Source organism: Eretmochelys imbricata, chromosome 7 (genome assembly GCF_965152235.1).
Source record: "Eretmochelys imbricata isolate rEreImb1 chromosome 7, rEreImb1.hap1, whole genome shotgun sequence".
In the NCBI taxonomy this organism is placed as follows: domain Eukaryota; kingdom Metazoa; phylum Chordata; order Testudines; family Cheloniidae; genus Eretmochelys; species Eretmochelys imbricata.
Genome location: NC_135578.1, coordinates 59132982 through 59146461, shown reverse-complemented (window position 1 = coordinate 59146461; position 13480 = coordinate 59132982). Strand labels below are relative to the sequence as shown.

The 13480-nt window shown below is 45.2% G+C and overlaps 1 protein-coding gene across 1 annotated transcript in view; it reads left to right on the top strand.

Annotated features, from left to right (window-relative positions):
- Window positions 1-10673, top strand: part of TMEM273 (transmembrane protein 273) — a 36801-nt gene extending 26128 nt beyond the window's left edge. Inside the window, exons 5-6 of the mRNA XM_077822118.1 lie at window positions 6488-6514; window positions 9717-10673. Of these exons, the coding sequence (XP_077678244.1) occupies window positions 6488-6514; window positions 9717-9735 (46 nt within the window). The 3' untranslated portion in view covers window positions 9736-10673. The remainder of the gene's footprint in view (window positions 1-6487; window positions 6515-9716) is intronic.
- The last annotated feature ends 2807 nt before the right edge of the window (window positions 10674-13480 follow it).

The following is a 13480-nucleotide window of genomic DNA, read 5'->3' as shown; positions in this document are numbered from 1 at the left end:
GCACCACCATAGAATGCACTAACTACGCCTGACCTTTTCCTCATGTCACCATTGTGCTGCTGCCACCTTTCTTTCTGCAGATGCTAGTACTGTACTCCTCTAGCTAACCTCTCCCAGATCTTTTCCAACAGCACTATTCAGACTCTATTCCATCGTTGCTGTCAAATGTCTCTCTCTCTCCCTACTTTACCTATTACCTTTTATCTGCTCTGGCTCCACATGAGGGAGGACATGATACCACCTCAAAATATATCAGGCCAGATCCTCAGCTGTGTCAGTCAGCATAGTTCTGTTGGCTTCGCCAGGGAGGATGTGGCCCATCATTACTAAGCATACAGCCCATAGTAAGGGGCAGTGCATAGAGGATCCCTCAGAGGCACTGTGCCTCAGAGATGCACAACACCTTGTAGGGCTCCCTGCTTGTATGGGGGATGGACAGAGTAATTTGTTATACTCCTTTGCAGGATGCAGCATACTTCACTCATGCTGCCAGCCAGTTCCACTGGCTAGAGTGGGTGGGTGGCAGAGCCATGGTTCCACCTAATCTTTGCCTCTCCTTGTACCTTGGGGGGAGCATCTGGGCTGCCACTCCTCTGCTCCTTTGGCTGCTGGGGTTGCATTTGTGGCTGGATCTTACACAGCTGCAAAAGTGAGAAGAATCCTTATTCCTTCCTACTGTGCTGCACAGCCACGTAAGGGCTAGTCACGATGTAGCCCTAGATCACTAATCCCGGGATTAGTCCAAACATTTGCTGAGGCAGAAGAAGAAAATACATTTTGTCAAACTGAGAAGAACAAGAGGGTCCTGGGTGTAACTGCTTAGAACAGATGTCAGAATATGACAAAACCTTGGATACCACTGATTTCAGCAACACTGCAGGAGCTCTTCACTTCCCTGGAGCTGCCACGGTACAAACATGCCAAATACTTTTCGAGGAACATCCAAACACATGTTCCTAAAAGACACACAAAGTTAAAAAAAAAAAATGAAAAATACAATTTCAACTCCCACACCTGAACACGGCTCATTTTCAGCAAGCCACAGATTCATAGCATCATTGATGTTAAGGCCAGAAGGGGTAATCATCTAGTTTGGACTCCTGCATAAGACAGGCCGTAGAACCTTACCCAGTGATTCCTGAATCAAGCACATAACTTCTGGCAGAGCTCATACCTAGCTTAAGAAAAAAGCACTATTGTTTCAGACTGACTCTGAGTAGACTTTTTTTCCTCAGCTAATAAGTGTGTGTATATCCTCCTATACTGTCCTGTATTTCCAGTCAGGACATTTTCATCCTGTACCCTTGTCTCTATCTTGCTCTCACTCTCTCTTGATGTGCTCATCTGAACAAATTTGTATTAGACATCAGCAAAGCTAAGTTTTCATTTCTTTTAATTAGCACTAATAATTGTCTAGCTTCTTATTCAGCCCAATATGTGCACTTTGCTCTCTCACACAACACGTTTTTCAAGTTTTTAACAGCAAGTTGAAAGAGCTAAACAACACACAAGATTGGAGTGATGGCAAGAAAATTGTTACAGTCAAATAACCACTACCGAGAGCAGTGTGGAAGAAACCATCAACCTCCAACCACCAACCCATTTATTAATGCCCCATAAAAAAACAGGTAGCTCAAATGCATTTTGTATCACCAAACATCAAGGAAATCACCAGTTAAGACATTAAGTTGCAGAGCACCTCATTTCACATACTTGATTTGCCAGTCATAATATCCCAAGACACACAGACTCCATCTCCTATTGCAAATGTTTTGTCAAATTGAGAATAACTCATAATGCACACATCCAATTCCTGACAGCCACACTCCTTTCCTAACTTGTAACTCAGATGTCATGCTTTCTCTTGTACAAATATTATACGTATACCACTACTATATCTTTAACTCTGACCACACTAAGGCCACGTCTACAGTACCCGCCGGATTGGTGGGTAGTGATCAATCTATCCGGGATCAATTTATCGCGTCTAGTGTAGACGTGATAAATCGCTCCCCGATCGCTCCGCCATCGACTCCGGAACTCCACCAGGATGAGAGGCGGAAGCGGAGTCGACAGGGGAGTGGCGGCTGTCGATCCTGCGCCGTGACGACGCAAAGTAAGTGATTCTAAGTCGATCTAAGATACGTCGACTTCAGCTATGCTATTCTCATAGCTGAAGTTGCGTATCTTAAATCGATCCCTCCCCCCACGCCTAGTGTAGACCTGGCCTAAGATTAAGTGTGTTGAGAGAGTGCAACACATAGAGTGACCACTGCTGTATTCAGTTAGCCAGCGAGAATAATCCCAACAGGTTTTATTTTACATGGGAAATACATCAATTTGCAACATGTCCCATTCTACATTCAGCTGGTGGATTTTGGTGACATAATCAAAAGAAAGTTGTGTTCGCTTTTTTAAATGACTGTGGTCCTAATCCTGCAAACACTTGCATAACTTTAATTGCATGCTTACAGCTCCATAACTTCAATGGCACTAGCTGTGTAAGTAAATTCAGGCAGGCGCATACCTGTTTGCAAGACCAGGGGCTTTGCTTGTTTTATAGAGTCCGTTTCAGAGAAAAAAGGCTACTTTAATTTGATTTAGTTTAATTTAATTTATACCACAGGGCTGGCCAAACTTATTGACCCTCCGAGCTGCATATGACAATCTTCAGAAGTTTGAGAGCTGGGGTCCACCTGCTGGGGCTCAGGGCTTCAGCTTCGTGGGAGGCACCTGCCAGAACTCCAGGCTTCAGGCCCCATGGCGCTTCAGTTACACTAATGTGACTGCATGCAGAGTCCTGAGCATTATTCCCAGATCTGCTCTGGACTTTTGTGACGTGGGGCAAGTCACTTATCATCTCTGTAAAAATGCAAATAATACCTTACAGGTCATTCTGGGCAACTGTGAGGCATAACTATTGTCCATTATCTTTGAAAACTCATGGCGATCCGGGGAAGTCTCGGACGACTGGAAAAAGGCTAATGTAGTGCCCATCTTTAAAAAAGGGAAGAAGGAGGATCCTGGGAACTACAAGCCAGTCAGCCTCACCTCAGTCCCCAGAAAAATCATGGAGCAGGTCCTCAAGGAATCAATTCTGAAGCACGTAGATGAGAGGAAAGTGATCAGGAACAGTCAGCATGGATTCACCAAGGGCAAGTCATGCCTGACTAATCTAATTGCCTTCTATGACGAGATAACTGGTTCTGTGGATGAAGGGAAAGCAGTGGACATGGTGTTCCTTGACTTTAGCAAAGCTTTTGACACTGTCTCCCACAGTATTCTTGTCAGCAAGTTAAAGACGTATGTGCTGGATGAATGCACTATAAGGTGGGTGGAAAATTGGCTAGATTGTCGGGCTCAACAGATAGTGATCAATGGCTCCATGTCTAGTTGGCAGCCAGTATCAAGCGGAGTACCCCAAGGGTTGGTCCTGGGGCCAGTTTTGTTCAATATCTTCATTAATGATCTGGAGGATGGTGTGGATTGCACTCTCAGCAAGTTTGCAGATGACACTAAACTGGGAGGAGTAGTAGATAGGCTGGAGGGTAGGGCTAGGATACAGAGGGACCTAGACAAATTGGAGGATTGGGCCCAAAGAAATCTGATGAGGTTCAACAAGGACAAGTGCAGAGTCCTGCACTTAGGACGGAAGAATCCAATGCACCGCTACACACTAGGGACTGAATGGCTAGGCAGCAGTTCTGCAGAAAAGGACCTAGGGGTTACAGTGGACGAGAAGCTGGATATGAGTCATAGAATCATAGAATATCAGGGTTGGAAGGGACCTCAGGAGGTCATCTAGTCCAACCCCCTGCTCAAAGCAGGACCAATCCCCAATTTTTACCCCCAATCCCTAGATGGCCCCCTCAAGGATTGAACTCACAACCTCGGATTTAGCAGTCCAATGCTCAAACCACTGAGCTATATGAATGAATAGTGTGCTATATGAATAGTCAACAGTGTGCCCTTGTAGCCAAGAAGGCCAATGGCATTTTGGGATGTATAAGTAGGGGCATTGCCAGCAGATCGAGGGACGTGATTGTTCCCCTCTATTCGACATTGGTGAGGCCTCATCTGGAGTACTGCGTCCAGTTTTGGGCCCCACACTACAAGAAGGATGTGGAAAACTTGGAGAGAGTCCAGCGGAGGGCAACAAAAATGATTAGGGGACTGGAACACATGACTTATGAGGAGAGGCTGAGAGAACTGGGATTGATTAGTCTACAGAAGAGAAGAATGAGGGGAGATTTGATAGCTGCTTTCAACTACCTGAATGGGGGTTCCAAAGAGGATGGATCTAGACTATTCTCAGTGGTAGCGGATGACAGGACAAGGAGTAATGGTCTCAAGTTGCAGTGGGGGAGATTTAGGTTGGATATTAGGAAAAACTTTTTCACTAGGAGAGTGGTGAAACACTGGAATGCGTTACCTAGGGAGGTGGTGGAATCTCCTTCCTTAGAAGTTTTTAAGGTCAGGCTTGACAAAGCCCTGGCTGGGATGATTTAATTGGGGATCGGTCCTGCTTTGAGCAGGGGGTTGGACTAGATGACCTCCTGAGGTCTCTTCCAAGCCTGATATTCTATGATTCTATGAACCAATGCTTATAAAGCACTTGGATGAAAGGTGCTATAGCAATGCAAAGCATTATGGGCCATATTCTGCCATCATGCTCAAGTTGAGTAGAACCTTGTTCCATGAATCTCACTGAAATCGAGGGACTGTTTGTTGAGTAAATACTATAAGTGTGAAATTTGCAAACAGGGGCAAATGTAGCCTCCCAGTTCAGTGGCTGCACCATCCCCTTCCAGGAGTCCCTGCCTGCTTCCACCCCACTTCTCACCCCCCTACTCTCTCCCACTCCCCAGTGGGCAGCCCTGCCTGTGTGAATGCGCATTCAGGCCTGATTTCTGTGGATGCACTTGCACCCATGGACCCTGTCTAGAGCAGCCATTGGTTTGCATGTTGAAAAAGGACATGAAGGGCCTGATTCTGTTCTCATTCCAGTCTACACTGGTGTAACTAAGATTGCCAACACTGTATTTCAGAAATACTGGACAGTTTTCTTAGTACCACCCTGCTCCTCACCCCCCTTGTTGGCTCATGTCTGTTCTACTTCATGGTCCTCGGCACTGAGATGAGTTCTCACTCTGTGCCCTCCCAGAAGCCTTTGCCTCCCCCTCCCAGGTCCCTACTCCGTACCCTTCCCCAGTGATGAGCTGCCAGAAGGTGAAGAACCGGTTCCTTCAGTCACTCCGGGTCTTTGGCAGCACATCCTTCAGTCACTCCAGGTCTTCGGCAGCACTGAAGGGCCCGCCGCCGAAGTGCTGCCGAAGACCTGGAGTGAGTGAATGACTTGCCGCCGAAGACCCGGAGCGACTGAAGGACATGCTGCTGAAGTGCTGTCGAAGGACCGCAGAGCCGCCAGGTGAGTAGAGCTCAGGCGGGACGGACAGGATGGTCCCGCAGGCCGCATGTGGCCTGTGGGCTGGAGTTCGCCGAACCCCTTTAACAACCGGTTCTAAACCAGCTGCAAAATTTAACAACCGATTCGCGCGAACTGGTGCAAACCAACTTCAGCTCACCACTGCCCCTCCCTACTGGTGAACCTCAGATCCATCTCACTTCCCAGGGAGCCAGCAAGATTTCAGGAGTTGAGAGCCCGGGACCAGCACACAGATCAGGGCCCAGGGTACTGCCCTGGCTGTGCTGCCATCCACGTGAGACTGTGACATGTGTGGTATCGCTGCCAGGGCATGCATGCTTGCAGCTTATGTTCTGGGTTTTTTTCACTGGGACCAGCATTCCCTTAGTGGATCCCAGTGAAAAAATAAATGACACATTTTCACCGCACTCGGCATGGCTGTACAAAAACTGGCCAGGAGGCAATCCTAGTTGAAATATGGGATCAAAGGCAACCCAAACTGATTAAATAACATAGTGCCTGTCCCATACTTAAATAAAGGACATCCCTTACAATATGGGCCTACTGGCAACTGTAGGTGTAATTACCTGGCCTCCAGTGGAGTTACTCCCAGTTTACACTTGTGTAAGTGAGAGGAGAATCAAAGTCCTTAAGAAAAAGCTGAGGCCTAATGACTTGTATTGAATTTCTCTGCTCTTGCAAAATCTATGTTTCTGAAAAATAGTTTGGCTAAAAATTTCTTTGAGGGAGGAAAAAAGGCTCATGAAAAGCCAACTACTGAAGAAACATTTCCTGCCTGCCAAGGCTCTGAACAGCTCCTTTTCTGTAGCTGTCTGAAAATGTTTTAGTCTGAAGGAAAAAGACTCTGCAGATCGTTCATTTCCAGGAACTGACACTAGGGGGAGTAAAACAGAATAAAAGGTTGGAGAGAAGTAAAGAAACCATAGAAGAGTTAAAGGAAGAAAAGAATCCGTGTTTTGATGGGTTGATTCTTTGAGTGAGCACTTTTGGATGGCTGCTCCTGTACTCACACTCCCTGTCTCATTCTTTTACACTTTGCAGGTCACACGTGGAATCAGCTGCAATCAGGTATGTTCTACAGAAGGGGCCAGGTGGGAAGAGCTCAGGATCTTCCTCCAGTCTGATGCAGCAGGAATGGGGTGGAGGGTAACACAGAGTCTTTGGTGGCAGCCAGTAACAAAGAGGAGTAAATGTGGCCACATACACAACAATGAAGAAGGGCTGTGAGACCCAGGTCCAGCAATTGTAAGCCCAGGTTTACAATGCAGTGTGGACACTCGTGGGGGCTTGGAAATACTGAGGTTTACACAGACCCGGGTTTACAATGGAGTGTAGACATGCCCTTGGCAATCCTGGGCAAATCACTTAACCTTTCTGTGCTTCAGGCTCCCCACCTGTAAAAAAGTAGTAATAATACTTACCTACCTCACAGGAGTATCACGGGGCTATTTGTTTTAATGTTGGTAAAATGCTTTCAGATCCTTGGGTGGAAGGTGATGGGGAAGCCTAAAGTGATTTTATTATGAAGTGCCATTCTCTGATATGTATCAATCAAATGTCAGACCCATAACATGTGTTTGCTAATGTAAATTTCCTCCTGGATAACTCCTTTGCCCAACAATCTTATGTGGATTTTGCATGATCGTTAGGGAAATTGGAATCTGTAAAAGTAAAATACAGAAAGTAAATTTCAGATGCACACACAATCCTGCTTCCCTATGTGTTATGTTACTTAAAGGGAAACTATATCTTTATGCTATAGGCCAGTATTGTGAAATGATTAAGCAGCACAACCAATTTTATAAAATTCAATCAAAATAGCAATGAAAAGGTAGATTGTATCTCTATACCCTTTCCAAAGCCACCCCTTTTGAGTGGGAAAAACTGGAAAAAATCCGGAAAACCCCTCACCTTATCTTCCTTCCAGTCCCTCCCTTCAGATCAACTGTGCCTCCTGCAGAGCACTACCAGTTGAAATGGTTTGCTTACATAGCAAGTTGAGACCCACTGCTTAGGGTAAAATAGCTTGTGCTCCCCTTCCTGCTGTTCTGTTTGTCGCATTTACTTCTTGCACTTTGTCATAAACTAGGCCCTGATCCTGCAAACACTTATGCATGAGCTTGACTGCAAGGGCAATTCCATTGAAGTAAATGGCACTGCTCACATGCATAAGTGATTCCAGACTCAACGCCCTACATTGTTAGCTTTCTGTGGCATGACTGTCTTTTACTGTGTCTGTACAGTCAGTGTAATGGGGTCCTGATTCTTGGCTAATGCCCCTAAGAAATACTGTAGTACAAAATTAAAACTAATACTATAAACAAATGTTGCTATCTTTTATTATCAGAATGCATGTTGGAATCCATGTCTTTGCACAGAAATATAAATGTGAAAAACAGAACTATTCCAGGTTTCAGAGTGGTAGCCGTGTTAGTCTGTATCCGCAAAAAGAATGAGGAGTCCTTGCGGCACCTTAGAGACTAACACATTTATTTGGGCATAAGCTTTTGTGGGCTAAAGCCCACTTCATCAGATGCATGCAGTGGAAAATACAGTAGGAAGATATATATCCACAGAGAACATGAAAAAATGGGTGTTGCCATACCAACTCTAACGAGACTAATCAATTAAGGCGGGCTATTATCAGCCGGAGGAAAAAAAACTGTTGTAGTAATAATCAGGATGGCCCATTTCAAACAGTTGACAAGAAGGTGTGAGTAACAGCAGGGGGGAAATTAGCATGGGGAAGTAGTTTAAATGAGCTCCTTAGTCATTTCTGCACCGGAAATTATAAATATCTTTTATGTTTGAAAAGCTGAACAGGGTTCCTTGAAGTAATAAAAATAATACATTTATAGCATTTTACATCTTCAAAGCATTCTACAAACATCAGCTATGTCTCAACCCCTGTGAGAAAGATGGATCAGTATTATCATCTGTAGCTTGCACAAAGAGAAACTGAAGTGAAGCAACTTGATGAAACCACACATCAACTGAGTTTCCCAGCTGGGGTTATGTCACATGATTTCCTGTCTCCCCTGCCAACACTGTGCTCAGTCCTGCAGGCTACTTGCTGCCAGGGACTCTGCATGCTGTTAGTTGACCCCTTCTTGCAGGGATAGATGGCATCTGCAGTCATTTCCACAACTAGATCCACAGGTTGGAAATACATATTTGTGCATCAGTCAATTTGTTAAAACAGGGCAGCTGTAAAGACACAGAGATGTCTTGCCAGACAAGAGTTAACTGTGAGGATCTTTATGACTGTAGAAATGGTCAAATAATATTAGAATAATGTAGGGGTTCTCAAACTGGGGGTCTTGAGGTTATTACACGGGGGTCACTGGCTGTCAGCCTCGCACATGGCGGGTCTCTGGCTCTAAAGAAAGGGTGCCAAAATAGAAGTTCATCCAAGGTGCAGTTTTCTCTAAGACCAGTCCTGAGACTACGACAACATTATAGGGCTTACTTCTGGCACCTTAGAGACTAACCAATTTATTTAGTCTCTGAGGTGCCACAAGTACTCCTTTTCTTTTTGCGAATACAGACTAACATGGCTGCTACTCTGAAACCTGTCATTATAGGGCTTGATTGTTCAGCAGCTGAAGAGCTGCATTAAACTGCAGACCAATCAGAATATTAAGAGTGGCCAAAAAAACCCTCATTTATAATTAACAGTCAGACTCACAGGCAAGGGTGGTCCTGGGGGAGGCTTGCAGGGGCTATAGCCACCCCAAAATTTGCCTTAGCCCACCCATAGCCACCCATCCCAGCACAAAGGGCAAACTTTCCACAGAAGTAAGGATGGCATAGTATGGCATTGCTACCTTTGCAGTTCTCTGCTGCTGCTGGTGGCGGCGCTGCCTTCAGATGTGGGCACCCGGCCAGCAGCCACCACTCTCTGGCCACCCAGCTCTGAAGGCAGTGCCTGCCGCCAACAGCAGCACAGAAGTAAGGGTGGCAATGGCACAATGTGAACAATGATATTGACAAAGTTTCTTCGCCCCCCCCCCATCCACCCCCCATATTAAACAGTAACTATTTAACTCAAGAGGCTTGCTGTGTGAAAGTGATCACTCATACAAAAAGTTTGAGAAACAACTGGCATAATGGATTAGAATGACTTTCCTTCCATTTAAAAAAAATATTTTTTTTATTTACTAAATAACATTTCTCCAGCTCTAACTTTAGTATGTTACCCTAGATCACTGCTGCCAAAGGGAGAGAAATAAAGTCTTGTTTATCTAGGATATTTTTTCTTCTTTTTCAGAGAAGAAGTCGATTTATAAGAACAGCAAAATACAACTGACCTCCAGCCATTTTGGAATGGGGTACATTCAGATTGGACATTTAACTACTGCTGTACCTGATCTCTGCATCAATGGAAGACCTTCGTCCACGGGGCTGTCTCAGCAGCCCCAAATTCGGTTTTTTGAAAAAGTGAACCAAGTGACTGATTACAGGAAAGGCTTTATAGTGTGCACAACCTAAGGTTATCTCTGCACTCAGAAAACATTGTGCACTCATATTATGTGCCTGAGGGGAATGCATGATGGAAATACACATGAGATGGGCTTTGTTCATTAACAGGTCCTGTTTGGGCTATGATAAGTATATGATTTTTTTAAAATGAATGAAATCAAAGGTGCCCCAAAACTAGAGATGAGTTCAAGCAGCAACATTCATCTGCATTGACATTGCAAGCACCTCAGAGATGGGGCTGAAGGGAGAGAAAATGGCAAGAGGGGTTGCTCAGCCCAGTGCAAATATAGGGGCCATTTGGAAAGGTTTAGTAAGGTTTAGTTTTTGAACACCAGCCCCTTGATGCAAAAGCTACGGGTGTTCTGATTTGGGGCCTCAATTCTGTACCTGAACTAGAAGGTAGAGAAAGGGGATTACTCATGATCTTTCTTTAATATATATTTAGGGCCCTTTGTTTTCATTTTTTATTTTATTTATTTTTTCCTGGGAATTTATCAGTGTTTATTACCATAACAACAAAAGCAGGTGAAAATCAGTGCAAAAAACTATTATGAATTTTTTTGTGTAAATACCAGGTCTATTTTGGTGGACAGAAAGATGGGGGGGAGGTATTCAGTAGATTTGAATTCTGTTCATCAGTGTGGTTTGCTGCAGAACTAAAACAGAACTCAAAACACAATGCCACCTCTGAGTTTAAGAAAACAATATATCTCGAATCCCCAATAAAACTTTTCATTTGAATAAACAGTTTACTGTTGTAGACTTAGACCTATTAGCCTATATTTACATTTAATAATTGGGCCACACCATGTGCAGCTTGTACACTCAGCTTCATCCTTTAAGCTGTGAATCTAAACTTTGTAGCTCTGGCTCATCTCTACAGACACATACATTCTACAATATCATATTTTAATCCTGGGCTTGATTGCTAAATCTGAATTTAGAGCCAGCTTCTGCTCTCAGTTACATCAGTATCAGTCTGGAGTAATTCAGTTGAAATCAGTGGAGTTTCCCCAGTTCTGCACCAGAATTTGTCCTTTTATTCAACAGTGCTTTTAGTGGTGGTAGCCTGAACCCCAAAATGGAAACACTGTGTCTCAATAAGAAGGCCTGACCACTTGTTCATGTGTTTGCCGAACCATGGAAACAAAGGCCCCAAATTCAGTAATGAACAGGAGCAGACTCAGTTGATCCTACATGGTTAACCAAGAGCTGAATGAGGGTCTTAATGATCAATGCACATTCGTTACTTGGCCATATCATAACTGCACAGCTGTAATGCCAATTTTTTGCGCCTGTGAAGAAAAAATATGTTTACTGTGTCTAAAATCATGACAAAACCATTATTTGTTCTATACTCAGCAAACTGGGGAATTCCAGATATGTCAGTGAAACTAGTCACCGTGGATCTCTCTGCTTTGAAATACACCTCATCTTTCATTGCTCAGAATAAGGGGGAAATGCAGTCGAGACAAAGAAAAGAGCTATATTAGAATGATTTGCCTGGATTCCCAAGGTGTCTTTTATCCGATTCAATAGCAAATGTTGCTAATGAACTGCTATGTTAACAGATCACCTAAAGCAGTAATGTGATACTTGTAAGTAATTTTGTGGGGGTGGGGGAGAGAATAAACCATTGTGTAGGGTATCTATTGATTGATTTGCTTCCTTTAGCATCATTTTAATTAAGACTTCTGGTTTGGAACAGGAGAGAGGATGTGGTCATGGAGGGAAGCTGTACCTTTACTTATCTTTATGAACAACTCTTTCCTTCACACCCTTGCAGAACTGCATAGGAAAATGAGACATTACAGGCAGGCAGTGAATGGGCAGGGTTGGGGAGTCAGGGTTAATAATATGGATCAGGTGAATTTAAAGGGCTGAAGAATAATACTCTGTCCAGGAGAACATGGGCTAGGAATAAAAATATATTATGGATGGGAGTTTCAAAAGCACTCAGGAGTGGCCTCGCCCTGCTCCCATTGAAATCAATGGCAATGTGAATGTATGATAACTCTCCCCCGCTAGCTCTGTCTCATAGATGATGGGCATAATAGGCCAGGGAAGACTAACCCTCCCCTGGTGCAGCTGCTGCTACCATGCCACCTGATGCCTGGGCCATGGTGGCCCCGCCTGTGCTCCACCTCTTTTCCTTCCTGCTCTGCCCCTTCCTCGAGGCCTCCACCACTACTTGGCAGCTGAGTGCTTCCTCTCCTTCACTCCATCCCCCCTCTCCAGAGGTCTCCACCACTCCACGCATCCTCGTGGGCGGTGGAGACCTCGCTGGGGACGGGGGGGTGCAAGGGATGAGGGACGTGGAGAGCGCATGCAGCAGGGGCCTTGGGAGAAGGGGTGTGTGGAGGAGAGGAGGAATGCAACAAGCAGCAACGGGGGGCGGGGTGAGCGGGGGGGCTGGCTTAGAGTGTGAAGGGGCCCCGGGTGGAAGAGGTGGGAGTCAAGCAAAGAAGAGGTGGGACAGGGAGCTAGCCTACCCCAGCGGAAGCTTCACCCACCGCCCATGCTCTGCCTCTGTGCTATCTACTTAGACTGCAAGCTCTTCAAAGCAAGGCCTGGCTTACTATGGGTCTATAAAGTGCCTAGCACACACTTTGATGCACTATGGTCAACATTTTCAGAAGTGCTCATTAATTCTGTATTCTTCTGGAGGGCTCTGACCAATGATGAGCTGCCAGAAGCTCAAGAACCAGTTCCTTCACTTGCTCCAGGTCTTCGGAAGCACTTCGGTGGCACATCCTTCAGTTCCTCCGGGTCTTCAGCGGCACTGAAGGACCCACAGCCGAAATGCTGCCAAAGACCCGGAGCGAGTGAAGGACCTGCTGTCGAAATGCCGCCGAAGACCCGGAGCAAGTGAAGGACCTGCCGCCAAAATGCCGCTGAAGGCTCAGAGTGCCACCGAGTCCCCTTTAACAGAGTTCCCCACCCCTTTAACAACTGGTTCTAAACCGGCTTCAAAATTTAACAACTGGTTCGCGCGAACTGGTGCGAACCGGCTCCAGCTCACACTGGCTCTGACCCTGCACCATTGAACTCAATGGGACCTCTGCCCACGATCAAGTCCTGTTTGTGTGCCCAACTTGAGACACCTTGTGCCTAGTTGTCAGAGATACTGAGCACCCAAAGCGCTCAGTGAAGTCATTGGAGTGACTCTGGATTTATACCAGTGTCAACGATTTCAGAATTAGCCCCCTGATATGCAGACAACTACTTTCACTATTTCCTACTGGACCATGCTCCTTCCTCCTAGCAGATGTACAGAATAATGATGGATTGGCTCATTTAGATGAGAAAACAAATGTTTACTTGTATGCCACCTACTAACAGTTAGGGTTTCATACACACCATGCATTTTTAACGAAGAAGTAAGCAATCAGTACATTTAGTGACAAACAGTTGTCCAGCAGCAGCTGGAATTGTTCACTAGACAAAGAGAGAGAGTCAAATTCTGCTCCCAGTTACACCACTGTAAATCAGGAGTAATTGCTGAAGTCAATGGGCCTGACTGTGCTCTTACTCATATTGGTATAAAATAGG